The 14,827-nt window shown below is 44.9% G+C and overlaps 1 protein-coding gene across 1 annotated transcript; it reads left to right on the plus strand.

Annotated features, from left to right (window-relative positions):
- The first annotated feature begins 12,263 nt into the window (after positions 1-12,263).
- Positions 12,264-12,950, plus strand: LOC8052891 (acanthoscurrin-2-like). The gene is made up of 2 exons (XM_029994210.3): positions 12,264-12,338; positions 12,522-12,950. The coding sequence occupies exons 1-2, from the start codon at positions 12,264-12,266 to the stop codon at positions 12,948-12,950; spliced, it is 504 nt and encodes a 167-aa protein (XP_029850070.3).
- Positions 12,951-14,827: the final 1,877 nt, after the last annotated feature.

The following is a 14,827-nucleotide window of genomic DNA, read 5'->3' on the forward strand; positions in this document are numbered from 1 at the left end:
CACGAGGGTTACCCTCACGAGGATCACGAGGGCTACGAGGGTTACTAACCCTCGTAACCCTCACGAGGGTTACAAGGGTTAGTTACACTCAAAATGGTTACCCTCACGAGGGTCACGAGGGTTATGAGAGTTACCCTCACGAGGGTCACGAGAGTTACCCTCACAAGGGTTACTAGGGTTACCCTCACGAGAATCACGGTGGTTACCCAGGTCACGTGACCCCCCTTCTGAGGTCACGTGACCCCCTCCCCCCGAAGTCACGTAACTCCCGTTGACGTCATCGCCACTGATGACGTCATCAGTGACGTCACTGATGATGTCATCGGCATCCGCACCGTCATCGTCATCATCACTGATGACCTCACCAGCATCCGCATCGTCATCGTCATCATCACTGATGACGTCATCAGTGACGTCACAGATGACGTCACCGGCATCCGCATCGTCATCGTCATCATCACTGATGACATCATCAGTGACGTCACTCATGACGTCATCGGTATCCGCATCGTCATCGTCACTGATGACGTCATCAGTGACGTCATTGGTGACGTCATCGGCATCGGCATCGTCACGTGACCCCTAGGTTACGTGACCCCCGACGTCACGTGACACCCCAAGGTCACGTGACCCCTACAAGGTCACGTGACCCCCCCCCCCCCAAGGTCGCAGGACCCCCGCCACCCGAGGTCACTTGACCCACCCCCCAGTACCCTTCCCTCCTCCTCAAGAGCTGCGCTCTAATTCGGCGTTACAGGGAGTTGTAAACGGCTTTCATTTTTTAATACGATATTTGGTTTTGTTGCGACAAATTTCACGAACTTCGCGTTTTGCCTTTGAAGGTATTATAGTAATTTCTAATAGTTTTTTTTATTATTATTATTATGTACCACGGCGCTCCATATCGCGTGGGAAATGTAGAATGACAGCGTGAAATAAACATACAGCCTGGTTATGAAAGAGGTGTTATATATTTTGCAAAAAGGCAAAATATCGACAAGCTGAGGCAACCATCTTCGCAAGACCGGCAAAGTCACTCACGGTGGGTGGTTATTGCAGCATAGAACGTATTTTGCGATGACATTTTTCTGTAAGAGGGTGTTTTCCTCTGAACGACTAGATACCTATTGAAAAAATGCAGTGTTTAGTGATGTTTCTTGGCCGTTCGTGATATTTGTAACACTAAAAACTTCTGAGCACTAAAAAAGGGGAAGGGTGCAAGAATGGATAGATAATTAGAAGGTGAATTTGACGAATTTTTTTAACCATGTAGCGAGCTCACACGCAGCGCGAACGACAGAGCAGTTTCCTTATGGTTAGCCACAGAGTGCTAGAATATCTGCCCCCCCCCCCCCCCCCCCCCCATATTCAGTTCAAATCACTTCTTAAAAACACCCGCTTGTGACACCGAACTATCTTCCTTTAATCCCTCTCATGTGTATTTGTTCATTCAGGCAAACGAGCAACGGATAACACCAGTGATACTGAAGCTCCGCTTAACAATCGCCAGGTATCCCAGAATCCCGCACCTCTATGTTGTCATTTTCACGGCAGTTCAACTCATCTAATTAGCAAATAAACAGACATTTTTACCACGCAACTAAGACAAAAAAACTGTCATTCACATGTTCTCTATGAAACAACTTTGTGCTTCAGCCAATCAACTTGAAGTCAGGTGTACAATAAACATTTCCAATTACCTTTTTTAGCTTAGTAAAGAGTCTTCCATGTCTCATGAATGACGCTGTGGTGCTCACATCCAGTTATTTTGTTCCACTTGGTCAACAGTGACAACGAGATTATGGCTACTGACTTCACTAGTACCGATTTATGTAGTAAAAAAACAAACGTCAGGAATTGGGCTGAACGACAATCCAAATTTTAACTGTGGAGTTATTGCGTATTATGTTATTGATTAAATTAAATACGATGGTTTCAGTAACAAATAAAAAAATTGAAGCTGAACTCGCCTGTTGACCGACGTTCCCACTCTTCTTCGTCTCTTTCTTTTTGTTTCAGAGCTACCTTTTTTTTGTGTGTGTGTTTAGATTGCACTGCCGTTTGAGTTTGGTATAACAGATTGTAAAAACACTTGCTTTCAAATAATTTTTCGATCAACTTATGAAGGAAAGTAAACAGCTTGAGGTCAGCATGTTTGTGGTATGCCGTTTCACTCTAATTTTATTTGCCTCCTTATTGGCATTATACGCTGATTACTAATTTGAATGAATGAATCAGTAACCATTAATGAATCAATTATTCGGTTAATGGGTCTGATAGAGCTGCTGAAAGATTAAGGAATTTTAAGTACGACATTTTTAAAGTTCCAGTTGAAAAACAGAATTGATAGTATTGCAGCGTGCGTGGTGGACTTGGCAACGCACGCTGCTCCCACGTGGAGGAACGAGGTTCGAACCTCACTAGGTCCTTTTTTTTTTCATCTTCGCTATTCTGGAATGTTCTGAACCATTCTTAGCTGCCATCATGCGTTCTGGCTCAGAAACTTTCAGAACCGACCCGGTGTGTAAAGGCAGCAGTAAGTCGTCCTTCCGTTGCTGACGCAAGATGCGTGGTTCTTTTCTCTTTGGTTTGTAGGCAAACGTTCTCCTCATTAAACGTTCTTTTTCAGTTTTACACTGATTAACGGTGTCGGGACAGTACATTCATTTGAATACAACTATATTATAAGAGCATTATTGGTGTTTTTGGCATACATTAATTTGCTGCTGGCTGATGCGAGAAAATATAGCAGAGGAGAAAACAAAATACATACCTTTTTATCGACGACCAGTTACCGGAATAAAGAAGTGTGAAATGTGTATTACTTAGCTATAAATATTTATTTAGGTAAAATATAAGGCAGTGAATGTCAAAAGGCCGCGCGGCACTTTATTGGTCTCTCATCCACCTTACAGCGGGCAGTAGCAGCATGGAAAACGGAACACCATGTCAGTAAAAGGAAATAACCTCCAGGAAGCAGCCGCAAATGTAGTATTGTTCATTCATATTTTTTTTTTTGCAACGCAGGTTGCAACTGAATGCCAATCTTTTATTAAAAATATATAAATATTGTAGTTTTAATCATTTAATAATCGGTAAGTGAATCGAATAATTTCTTAGCCCTACGTTTTTATAAATATAGACTGTTGATATATAAAAGTCTATAAGTGACGCATAACTTTAATTATATTAGTAGGAGTAAGAGTAGTTAGTAGAAGTAGTAGCAGCAGTAGTATTAGTAGTAGTATCAGCAATATTAGTATTACAACTAGTTGAATTAGTAGCAGCAGCAGCAGCAGTAGTAGCAGTAGAAGTAGTAGTGGCATTAGTAGTAGTAGTAATAGGAGAAGGAGGTGGTGGTGGTAGTGGTGCTGGTGATGGTAATGATTTATTTACCATTTTAGGCAATAATAGTCGCGGAGAAAAAAATCCGCTGCGAACGGCTTGACGTCCTCTCGGCCCAAAAATACATTATACAGCGGCAGCTGGGAGACACTGCAAACAAAGATGAGCACGTATAATACAATAATCGCAAGAATACACCACTAACTCTCGTTGGCAGCATAATTCCCGCACAGAAATATAGGGTGCCTCAAGTCACCAGGCTCGATCTAAAATGGGCCGTAAAAACCGACGCCTGTACGTACCAGTCTAAACGTTTCGTCAAAGCTGTATTTCACAGGTCGGTTTTTTCTTGTAAAATTACAAAGAGTAGCTCCCTTTCTGTAAAAAAATAGGGCCAAAAAACTTGCCAGGGTCCACTGCGGGCGGCGACGCAGACAACCAAGTCGAGTGGCGGGTCGCGTTTGGCGCTCGTATTGATAGATTGCGCTGCCTCTTTATTGAGACTGCTCGCGACCACCGAGGTTTATTAAAATGAACATAATATTTTGTAATGTAGCTTTGGTTAAGAAATAAATGCGGACGATAAAATCAAAACTTTTTTTGTCGGCTTAGGACCTGCAACTAAAAAACGCGTTTGCCAATCGACGGCGCTTTTGCTGCCAACGGGTTTCTTCTGCGTGTCGTCTGCTTTCGTTTGCTGGTCGGCTACACCTTCGGACGCTGCTCCCGACGCCATCTATCAATACGCGCGCCAAACACACCCCGCCACTCGACTTGGTCGTCTGCGTCGCCGCCCGCCGTTGACCCTGGCAAGTTTCTTGGCCCAATTTTTCACAGAAAGGGAGCAACGCCTTCTAATTTTAGCAAGAAGAATCCGATCAGAGAAATACACGTTTGACGAAAAGTTTAGCATTCTAGTGCAGGTGTCGACTTTTATGGCCCATTTTAGATCGAGCCTGGTGACTTGGGACACCCTATAAATGCTTATTGTCCCTGAGAGCTTAAATGGGTACGGAAACCAAATCGTGGAACTAATTCCTTTGTTTCAACGTCGCGTGGGTAGCAGTAGAACATCAGAAACATCTATGTTTTGGGTCCTTCGTCGTCGGGTTTTATATGTTTCAAATATCGAGGGGTAAAAATCGGGCGCTTTGATCCAAGATGGGAATCGGGGAGAAATCGGGTTTTTTAATTAATTATTATAAAATTCGAGTATTCAGGTTATATTTAGAAATATCAAAGTATAATGAACTATTTATCGGTATGACTACATATATTTTTTTATTAAAGTACTGTACACAAGATATATAGTATTAAAACATTGTAAGAACACACGTATTTCTTTTTAATTTTTCATGAATTTTTGTTAATATTATGAATGCGCAGCATCTCTGTCTCCTTCCTAGACCAGTTCAGTTTTCGGACAAAGTATCTGAATTGAGAGAACGTTCTCTTAGCATTACAGCTTACGCATACATTTGAAATACCTAGTTTCTCACTTTTTTTTTTCTTTATTTTTGCGCTGGTTGAAACGGAAAAGGGAGAAGAGCAAATTATACTTTACAATGGGGAGGGGGGGGGGGGGGGGGGACGCAAAGGCAATACTTGAAGGCTCCATTTTTTGCACTGCAGTTCACTGAATCAAAAAGGATCTAGAATTGTGCCCAATGTCTGGCGCTAGCATATGTGTCTGTACCAACAATTTGTTTCCTAGAAAATAATTTCGGCGCAGAGTAATTTGGAAAAGGCCGGAATTCAATTTCTAAATTCGGGGAAAAGTCGAAAATAACCCAATTTTCAACAAACATATCCGTTGTGTAAATAACGGGAAATATCTGGTTTTAGCCGAAAACGAAGGACCCTACCTTTTTCTAAGGTCCTGAATTTTCAAGTTTTATATTTTTCAAAAATAGGGGGTAAAAATCGGACGTTCTTATCTACAGTGGAGGGGAGAAATCGGTTATTTTTTATTAATTAATATAAAATTCGGGCTTTTCAGGTTATATTTAAATGAATACAAGTATTATTAAAAATTGATCGGTCTGAATACAGATGTTATTTTTAATAAAGTACTGTCCTAGACGTTAAAGTCCTAGACGGTGTTCAGACGTCTGAATTTAGAGAACGCTCTCTCAGCATTATAGCTTACGTACATTTGCAATACGTAGTTCACCCTTCTTTTTACGCTTTCTTTTTGCATTAGTTGAAGCGGAAAACAGTGAAGGGCCAAGCATAGTTCACAATGGACATAAAGGCAACCTTTTATGGCTCCATCAATGTTACTGCACTTCACAGAATCCAAAAGCATCTAGATTGTTTCCGTGGTATCCGCCAGCCCATATCTCCCTACCAACTTTGTGTTTCCTAGACAATTATTTCAGAGCAGAGTAATTTGTAAAATGCTGGAATTCAATTTGAGGATTCGGAGAAAAATCGGATTTAAGCCGATTTTCAAGAAACATGTCCGGGGTGTAAATATCAGGTATTACCCGAAAACGAAGCCTATCTATGTTTCGTTGGAAAATGCAAGAAAACATATTTTAAACTGAATCAAACGATAATCAGGTTATGACGCTTCGATGGAATGTCGTGGCGGTATTGGCCTCCCGACGGGAGCCCTCCTATATATGAAGTACCTTCACTAGTACAGATTACCTAGGCTAGAACGTAATATCGAAGGTTTGGTGAAGAAAGCCCAAATCACAGTTGGCCACATTAGATTCCCTCCGCCAGCCAACCGCTTTCACTTATTCTTTGACGTCACTGTCGTCAGGGCTTGATGAACTATCTGTTGAGACCTGTCTGTTTTTTTCTGTTACTTCTGCTCTTCAAAAAAAAAAAAAAAAACCCAGTCTCAGGGTAAACGACGAAATGGTTGACTTCCACCAGCTAGCCTGTACTTTGACTCTTTTCTTGATGAACTATCTTTTTCAACATGGCGTGTGCTGCTTTCGGCGTCGTTATGACCGATGGACGCCGACCTCTTGAAATGAGCCAAGTTTACGACTTGTGCGCGGTAGTTTCTGTGCTACGACGTGAGCATTTAACGATCGTCTCGCCGTCCAACTTAGTCGCCGTTGTCGTGCTAAGTGCCCCCCGCCCGGACGATCGCGTAAGCTTCGTTGGACGAGACCGACGAAAGCTGTGCCGATCGCTTCTCTTTATTCCTGATGATAAAGCAAATAATGCAAAGGTGCAAGCGAGCTGGACAAGAATGACGAAAATAATGTTCGTTTAGTGTTCGCCATTGAAACAAGTCGCGTTGCAAAATAATGGTGATGTGAGCGTTTTGTGTGCCAGTTTTCGTGTGACGATGTGAGAATTGTACAGTCGTGTTTTCTGTGCTCCGTGCTCCCGCTTAGAGAATCGCGCAAGCTTCGCTCGTCGAAACCAGCTCGAGCTTCGTCTACGCCGATGCCTTCCCTTCGTCCATTTAGCGTTCGTCCCTGTGACTAGGAATGTCACAAAATCGTCGCCATGTACTCGTTTCTTCGCAATGGCGTGACAATGCTGCGGTCACACCTCTATTGATGCGATACGCTGCGGGAAGTACTCAAGTGATGCCACCGCCGTGCTGCCACCGCCGTTCTGCCTTGCCGGACTCCGCCTGCGTCCCTGCTCGCTTTAATAAATGAAGGATGCCTACCGGTATGGCGTCTTCAAAGCGATACTTATTTATCCGCCCTCGCCGAGTCTGGTCGTTGTGATCAGTCGGATGGTAAATGAGGTAAGCAGCGACTGCCTCGTCCTACCATTGTCACCTATTAAGGTGTCGTGCCGTTACCTTCGACAACATGAGGTTGGAAATCTTCCAGCGTCTCGCCTCGTGCGAGATAACGCAGGTACCTTAACCGCCCCGCGACGATGTCATCCCATTTAGAAATTCGGCAGAGACTCTTAAGACTGCTTACGTGTGGGAATGCGAAAGCATTATAGGCTCGCGCGGGAGGCAGCGCGCTCATGCATGACGTGGCGCCACCTCCTCCCTATTGGTCGCGCCGTCACGTGCCCAATGACGCACGCACTAGGCCGCAGCTTTAGTCAGCCAGAACCGTGGAGCCGCCGTGGCGTCGGGGAAGCGTGCTCGTCTCGCATTCCGAAGGCCCGGGCTCCCACCCAGACCGAAATGTACCAAATTTTATTTTCAAAGTCATTAATTTACTTGGTCTAAAGGAACCTCCCTGAGAAATGGGACGTCAATCCGAGCATCGATGTGACGTCAATGTGACGTCAATCCGTGTTTTTACTCTTTGCGCCGTCGGCCATACTTGATGCATCGTTCGGCCACGCCGCCGACGCCGCCGGATTTTCGCGTAATGGTGCATATAATGCTTTCGCATGAAAGAGCAGCGAGCTGGCGCCCCAAACCGACGTTGTCGATGTCGCCATATCGGCCATATCGCGGAGCAGACGATGCACACTACATTTCGACAGAAACATCCACACGGTGTCGTCAGTCTCGTGGTTCCATCGTTCCGCTTGTTCCGCGGGCGTTTGTTATGTTATCGATACCTTCGCAACAGTTTTCGGTGGGTTTTCTCGAGGAGCCTACGGCGGGATGCCGAAACACTGTGTTGCAGACGGCTGTGGGAAGAAACGTGGAAATGTGAGACACCGGTACACAGGTCTCGCGCGACTCTCCTTTTTCACTTGGACTTCTGCGGTAGGTGATCAATTGTGTGGTGAGCACTTTCGGGACGAGGAACCCCGGTGTGCTGCAGAGTGTGAATTGACCGAACAGGTACAATCGGTTGAACTCAGGAGTTATTCCGAGCTTATTCTCCAAAAAGCGCACATCGGAACAGCTTGCTTTCGGAGAGGTGCCGGTCATGGTGTTATAGCGCGCAGGGCTCCGCTGGCTGCGCAATCTCCCGCTGATCTGCGACTGACTATGCGAAGTATTACGATTAGTGATGCAAAACTATCGATAGTCGCCAGAAATCTGACTATCAATAGTTAAAAACACTATCGCTAGTAGTATCGATAGTCAACTTTCGAAAAACTATCAATAATATCATTGATAATCGACTATCGAAAAACTATCGATAGTAATATCAATAGTCGACTATCCAACAACTATAGATAGTACTATCGATAGTCGACTGTAGAAAAACTATCGATATTAGTATCCATAGTCGACTATCGAAAAGCTATCGATAGTACTATCGATAATCGACTATCGTCAACCATCGATAGTAGTGCCGACGGTTTACTATGGATAGTTTTGCGACACTAGTAGTTTTCGTCGCTCCCTCTTCTCTTTTTCTCGCTTTATTTTTTCAAGTGGGACGCTAACTAGACCAAGCACTTACCATCCCTACTTTGGTTCAGCTTTCAGTGATGACGAAGACGAGAGTTTTGGTCGACCAGAGGAGGGAGGGAGGCGAGCGGCGGCGCGGCAACTGTGTTCGCTCCGCACGTGAATACTGCTACAAATGCGCGCGAACGAAAGCATACGGCGGCAGCCTCGGCGGCACTAGCTGACGCCTTTTGTAAGAGTCGTCGCCCTTTCTACCACGGAACAATTAGTAGAAGGAAAACAAAAGTCCCCCACTGTTGCAAACCTAAATTTACTATGCGGTAGCCCGCTGAATCTGGCTGCTTACGGGTAAAAACAGCGCGAAGAATGACAAAGTACAGAGAAGATGTGCAGAGACGGAGCGCTGTGTACATCTTTTTTATCCGTAAACATGCTTCACTAACTAGCCCAAATTTCAACAGTATTACGAATCTGGCTGAACCTTAAAGACAAGCAGGCAGAAAGGGACCCGCTGCTAGTGGTGCAAAACTATCGGTAGTAGGGGTGTCGCGAACTTTTGTCGAACCGGATTTTTCTGTTGAACTTTCGGAGTTCAACTGATTCGAACTGGTTCGACGAACCTCCGACCTTGTAACCAGATTCGACCGGTTCGACTTTGTGGACAGTCTGTCCAGACCTTGAAACAAGCATGTCTAGGTTTGAAGAATTTTTTTTTATGCAAAGAGTTGTTTTAATTTCATGAACAATTGCAATTAAAAGAAACTAATTCTGATCACTGAAGAAGTTAATAACTTAATTTTTGTACTGTATTAACTGAAATAACCAATCAGTGCTGCCCCTAATTCATCTCTTAGCCATCACCATCCAATCAGAAGCCAACTGGCCAGCCAGTTGCGCATGCCCATAGCAGTCCAACCTGAGTTGAACCTTTGTCGAACTTTTCACAAAAGGTCAAAAAATTCGAACCTGGTTGAAATTCGAACCTCGACCGGTTCGCGACATCCCTAATTAATAGTACTATCGATAATATCGAAAGTCGCCAGAAATCTCACTATCGATAGTAAAAGAAAACTATCGATAGTCAACTATCGAAGAACTATCGATAGCACTGTCGATACTCAACTATCGAAGAACTATCGATAGCACTGTCGATACTCAACTATTGATATCACTATCGATAGTCGACTATCGTAAAACTATCGGTAGCTCTATCGGTAGTCGACTATTGATAGTTCTGCGACACTATTGATAGTTTTGGAAAAACTATCGATAGTATCGATAGTTTTGCATCACTAACTACGGTACACTTGACCCTGGGGAGGCCTATGACGTGGCGGGCAAGTTGCGGGCGCGACGGATATCCCCAGACCCGACGGATATCCCGAGATGGTTGATTTAGAAGTGCTCGCCAAAATCGAACATTTAGAAGGAAACATACAGCCATCCGTTTGAAATGCAAGCGTCCGATTTACCTTAGCAAATAGAGTTGATCATGTTTCCTTTCTTTCTGAACGTGAGAGGTTTCGATTCAATATTCCTTGAAGAAATGAAAGGCAACGCGAGCAGCGAGCCTCTCGCTCCTCTTCCGCCGATGAGAATGAGGCGTTAGCCGATAAGGACGCCGAAGAAGGAATCACGAAGTGGAAGGCGGGCCAGTCTCCAGCGGTCGGGGACAACATTTGACGTTAATGGGTTCCCAGTAAGCAGTGACTGACAGTAGGGTCTCTAGCCGCCATACTGACAGCTCAAGAAGCGCGGGCTGCATTTTGCTTGAGGTTTCGGTGTTCTCATTATTTCCCTGTCTCGTTGGCTGCCTAATAAGATACTCGGCACATGTTCCTTAAGCTATATGCAGTCGGCCATAAGAAAATTTTGCATCATCGCACATCACTCCTAGAATTGCCAATTGATTTAAGAATATCCCTCGAGCGAAACAAGTTGAAAAGTTTAGGCACTCTGTAGGAATCACTTTTACTGTGCCAAGTCACTTCATATTGCACTGGTCGCCACTGTGTGATGGAACCAATTTACACGATTTTATTTCCACTTCAGCCAGATAAACACATTATGTAGCAGAGTCGTTCTACGCCACACCACACAACGCTCGATCTTTTAAGAACTTTACGAAAAACTCGAATTTGTCGCCACTTCTCTCATAAGCAGTGGGCTGAAATATTTCCCCTCAATATTCGTTTCGTTTTGTGGTATTTCTAACTTGAGAAAAGGACCTTTACTCGTCGTCATTCAAACATTTTTGTAGGAGAGCGTAAGTGCCACAAAGCAACTGTGGCAATGCTAAGACTCTAATATGTTGCCTTTTAACTTCATTTAATAATGTATTCGCATACAATGTTTCACATATTTTAAGGCATAACACATCTGAGCCACATTTCTTTAAATCACTTTAATTTATAAATGAGCGCAAAAACTATCCTCTTATAACTAAACTTACATTAATAATAATGAAATACACCTCTGCAATGATTATTTTGGGGTTTAAAAGTATATAAATATTGTAGTATATAAACATCTCCAAAAAATATTAAAAGATATAAATGCACTCATAGCGAATTTTTACATATTACTGCTGTGCCTGAACCCCTTGGCGCTAGTAGTCTGTGACGCTTTCGATTTGAAACTGCAACGTTTATATGATAAATAAAAAATGTTCAACAAAATTGGCCGTTTTTATGTCTGCCTATGCAGTGGTGCCATTTTACGGATTATATGCCTCGGCCACCAGCTTTCTTGTGGAATCACTTTCGATATCCAATGTGCACACCCCGAACAGAGCTGCAGTTAAATGGGTCATGACATGAAAACGCAAAAGTTCTATTGTTTTTATATAAAATTAGCATGTTGCTATGAGCTACACAAAATCGAGTTCTATAATTTTCAGCGGCATATTTTATCTTATAATATATATATATTTTTACGGCGTTAGAGGAAAATTACATAAATAACGAGGACGAGTCCTGTCCTCGTCATTTATGTAATTCTCCTCTAACACCGTAATTTCAGCAGCACGCTCCCTTTACACGAGAAATTTTGTGTTTCCACCCTTCAGCTCACGACTAGGAAACCATTAGAAACTGACATAGTACAAAGGAAAAATATATTCAAATTGCAGTCGAGCTGTTTATGATGGTGATAGAGCGACCTGAGCTTCGACTGGAGTGGAAAAGGAAGAAAGCACAGTCGTAGAGACTGAGAAAAAGGCAGACATTAACTTCCCAAACTCAGCGGCATACAGGGTCTATTAAATTAAATAGAATTTATAGAGCCCCAGCTCTCGGTCTAGCAGAAAATAGAATGTGGGGGACTCTATTCCGATGGAGGTGAATATGACCGAACGACCTCCTTATTTAATGGCGATCCTCTTTCCTGCGTCGCGCCGATTTAATGCTGCGCTTGTCGCCTCCCCTCACCTCGGCCAGCTGGAAATTCGCAGCCGTGTCATGACCGCATTCCGCCGTTCATAGGCGATTGAACTTCCTCGATTGTTGCGTGACTGTTACCTTAACATGACGCTCTCTGAGACGCATACGAGGAGTTGAGGAAAAGACATGCGAGGAACTGACAGGGAAACTACTTCGATTGGACAGACTTGACCTCGAACGTAGGCTCCTCCCGTTGATCTCAGAATCTGCTACTATAAATGCCCAATAGTGTGCTGTGGCACAAGCACACTTTGTCGAAGCCTTTCAACGGGATTTCAGCCATGAACACCTTTGTGAGTATCCTCTAAATGGCGCGAATTCCCAATCTTTATTTGCTGTGCGAGCACGAGAGAATCGCCACATGGTTTCTACTCAATAGACTATTGTGACAGATGGGAATATCAGAGCGACAGTTAGGACACGAATCCTCCTAGGTGCTTTGGCTCGGTCTATAGATTCCTTCCTTCATCCTCTAGGTCATCGTACTTTCTGCCCTTGTTGCCTGCGCATACGCCGGTGGCTTCCACGGTCTCGGCCTTGGGGGCCTCGGTGGCCTCGGCGGCCTCGGCGGTGGTTATGGTCTTGGAGGTCTCGGTCTCGGCGGCCTGGGCCTGGGCGGAGGTATCCTGAAGACCGGTACCGCTTACGGGGCCCTGTCTGCGCACCCAGTGGCCACCCTCGGCGTCCTCAAGCAGCCTGTGGTCAACTACGGTCTGCTTGCCAAGCCCGTTGTCAACTACGTGGCCCAGCCTTTCGCCAGTGTGTCCCACGTCTCCAAGCCTTTCGTGAGCTACCATGGCGGACTTGGTGGTCTGGGTGGCCTCGGTGGTCTCGGAGGTCTCCACGGTCTTAGCGGCCTCGGCGGTCTTGGTGGTCTCGGCGGTCTCGGTGGCAAGCTCTGGTAATGAGCGGACGTCTGAACCAATGGATGCATTAATCAAAAGGACAAGCAACAAGGCATGATCACATATTTTGGGGCTTTGTTCTTGGTTTCTATGCCGCTGTATAATTCTGTACTATAGCAAGACTTCAATAAAGATTGGATTGTAGATACCTTGGTCTCCTAGTAATCTAACCGCTGCGAAATCTGATTGCATCACTCGTTGTTTAATAGACCCTCTTTAAAAGTGAGCCTCCTTGAGTAGCTGCTGGCTTCGATTTTCCGAGGCCGTCATACTTTCGACATTTACGTACTTGGAGCAATAATTGGGCACGAGTGCTGCTTCAGCACTCGGTGTGAGCTTGGATCCAATCACACGCTTCGAGCAGGAGCGTGTCAGCAGGGGCCGCTATATAGACCCCTTTCGGAATTTTGGCAACACTAAAAAAAATTTAGCCTGAATAGTAAAACATCTAGCAACATTGGGTGATCGCCGCCATTACGCAGGGTTCGACTCGTTCGACCGGTCGGCGTGCAGCGTAGCCGCCGTAGCGTTTTGAGCTATGGCTTGTGCGGGTGTTTTCCCGCGATCACCTGTTGGTCTAATGATCTTTCGATACTGCCAAATATAAGTGACAGAGAGGTGGAGCAGTTCTACAGGAGCCGGTCAGGCACAAACCGGTGAATGGAAAGACGCTACAACTTCTTCGTCGAAGCATACGCGGTCCCCGCATCGATAAGGGCTTATTACTCACGGAACAGGCAAGTTCTTTCTTGTTTTGTGGTGATTTTTTTTAGTAACATTCCATAATTCTAATACAGTTAATCATAGCGATCGAGCTTTTAGTGTGGCCACTCCGAACGACCCGGTACGCTGCCCCCGTCGTGAGCTTGTCGTTCGGTGACAGCCGAGAACTCGCTCGTTTCGTTTTTCGTACCCCTCCAATAAACTTACGACCGCGTACCAGTAACTGCAAAATGTGCCTCACGAGTCACAGCCTTGAGTGTTCAAGAAATCGCAGATCGTACAGAACAGCAGAAACGGTTGTACGGGTGGGTGGCAGGCAGCATTTTAAATTCCTTCCTCGGTAACCTTTTAAAGACTAAGAAGTTAAGCGGTTTATGGCATTCCTCACAAAGCTACAGAGTAGACTTTTCATAACCACTGATGTATTGGGTTTATTTCACGGCGTTTGTAGACGTACCACGTTTGTTTGAACCCACTCAAAATGCGACATTGCAAAAAAAAAAAAAAAGTGTGCTGGAACTGATCTTTATTTGCACAGAAAATATGCACAGCTGTTTTAGTGTAAAACCGGTGTATAATTTGTTTTTTATCCCATTCAGTGCAGAAAGTTTCTTCATCAAGGGTTCCTGCTACCGAAGCAAGAGGAAGACCCAAGAACAACATACAATATGTTCAGGAATAAAAACCGTTTAACAGAATAACAATTGTTGAACATGCTCTAAACACCAACTCTTTGGCTGCATTCTTACAAATTTCCTAACTGATTATTAGCGTAACGTCCTTAAACGTCTAGCGGTACGTCCTTGGCACTCTGTTTAGGCCACCAGTCCAAAAGTTCCCACGATCGCAAGGCGGGTTCGAGTGCTCTTCAGATTCGGTGTACAATCAGCACGGAATGAAACCCGGACGCCGGAACGCGTGGCCATCGATACAGGCTGCTCCACCTGGAGGGCCCCTGAGAACTAATGAAAATGCACCTGGGTGCGAGGGTGCGGGTCCTACTAAGATTTCCTCAACCCTCGCGCAGGGCGTCTGGGACTTTCGCTTTTCGCCGGTGGCGCGCTGTAACCGCCGTCACTCGGGGTGCTCTTCTGTCGCCGCACTGTCGCCCGGTCGACACCGGGCGGCCGCCTAACCAGGCGATAGCTGTTTGC

The sequence above is a fragment of the Ixodes scapularis genome, unplaced genomic scaffold, assembly GCF_016920785.2.
Source record: "Ixodes scapularis isolate PalLabHiFi unplaced genomic scaffold, ASM1692078v2 PGA_scaffold9__187_contigs__length_104089568, whole genome shotgun sequence".
NCBI lineage: Eukaryota > Metazoa > Arthropoda > Arachnida > Ixodida > Ixodidae > Ixodes > Ixodes scapularis.

Bases quoted from the DNA above. Each gene is read 5' to 3' on its own strand.
- LOC8052891 (XM_029994210.3), top strand. From the start codon at position 12,264: ATGCCCAATAGTGTGCTGTGGCACAAGCACACTTTGTCGAAGCCTTTC. The intron at 12,339-12,521 runs GTGAGTATCCTC...TTCATCCTCTAG, and splicing joins TTTCAGCCATGAACACCTTT to GTCATCGTACTTTCTGCCCT.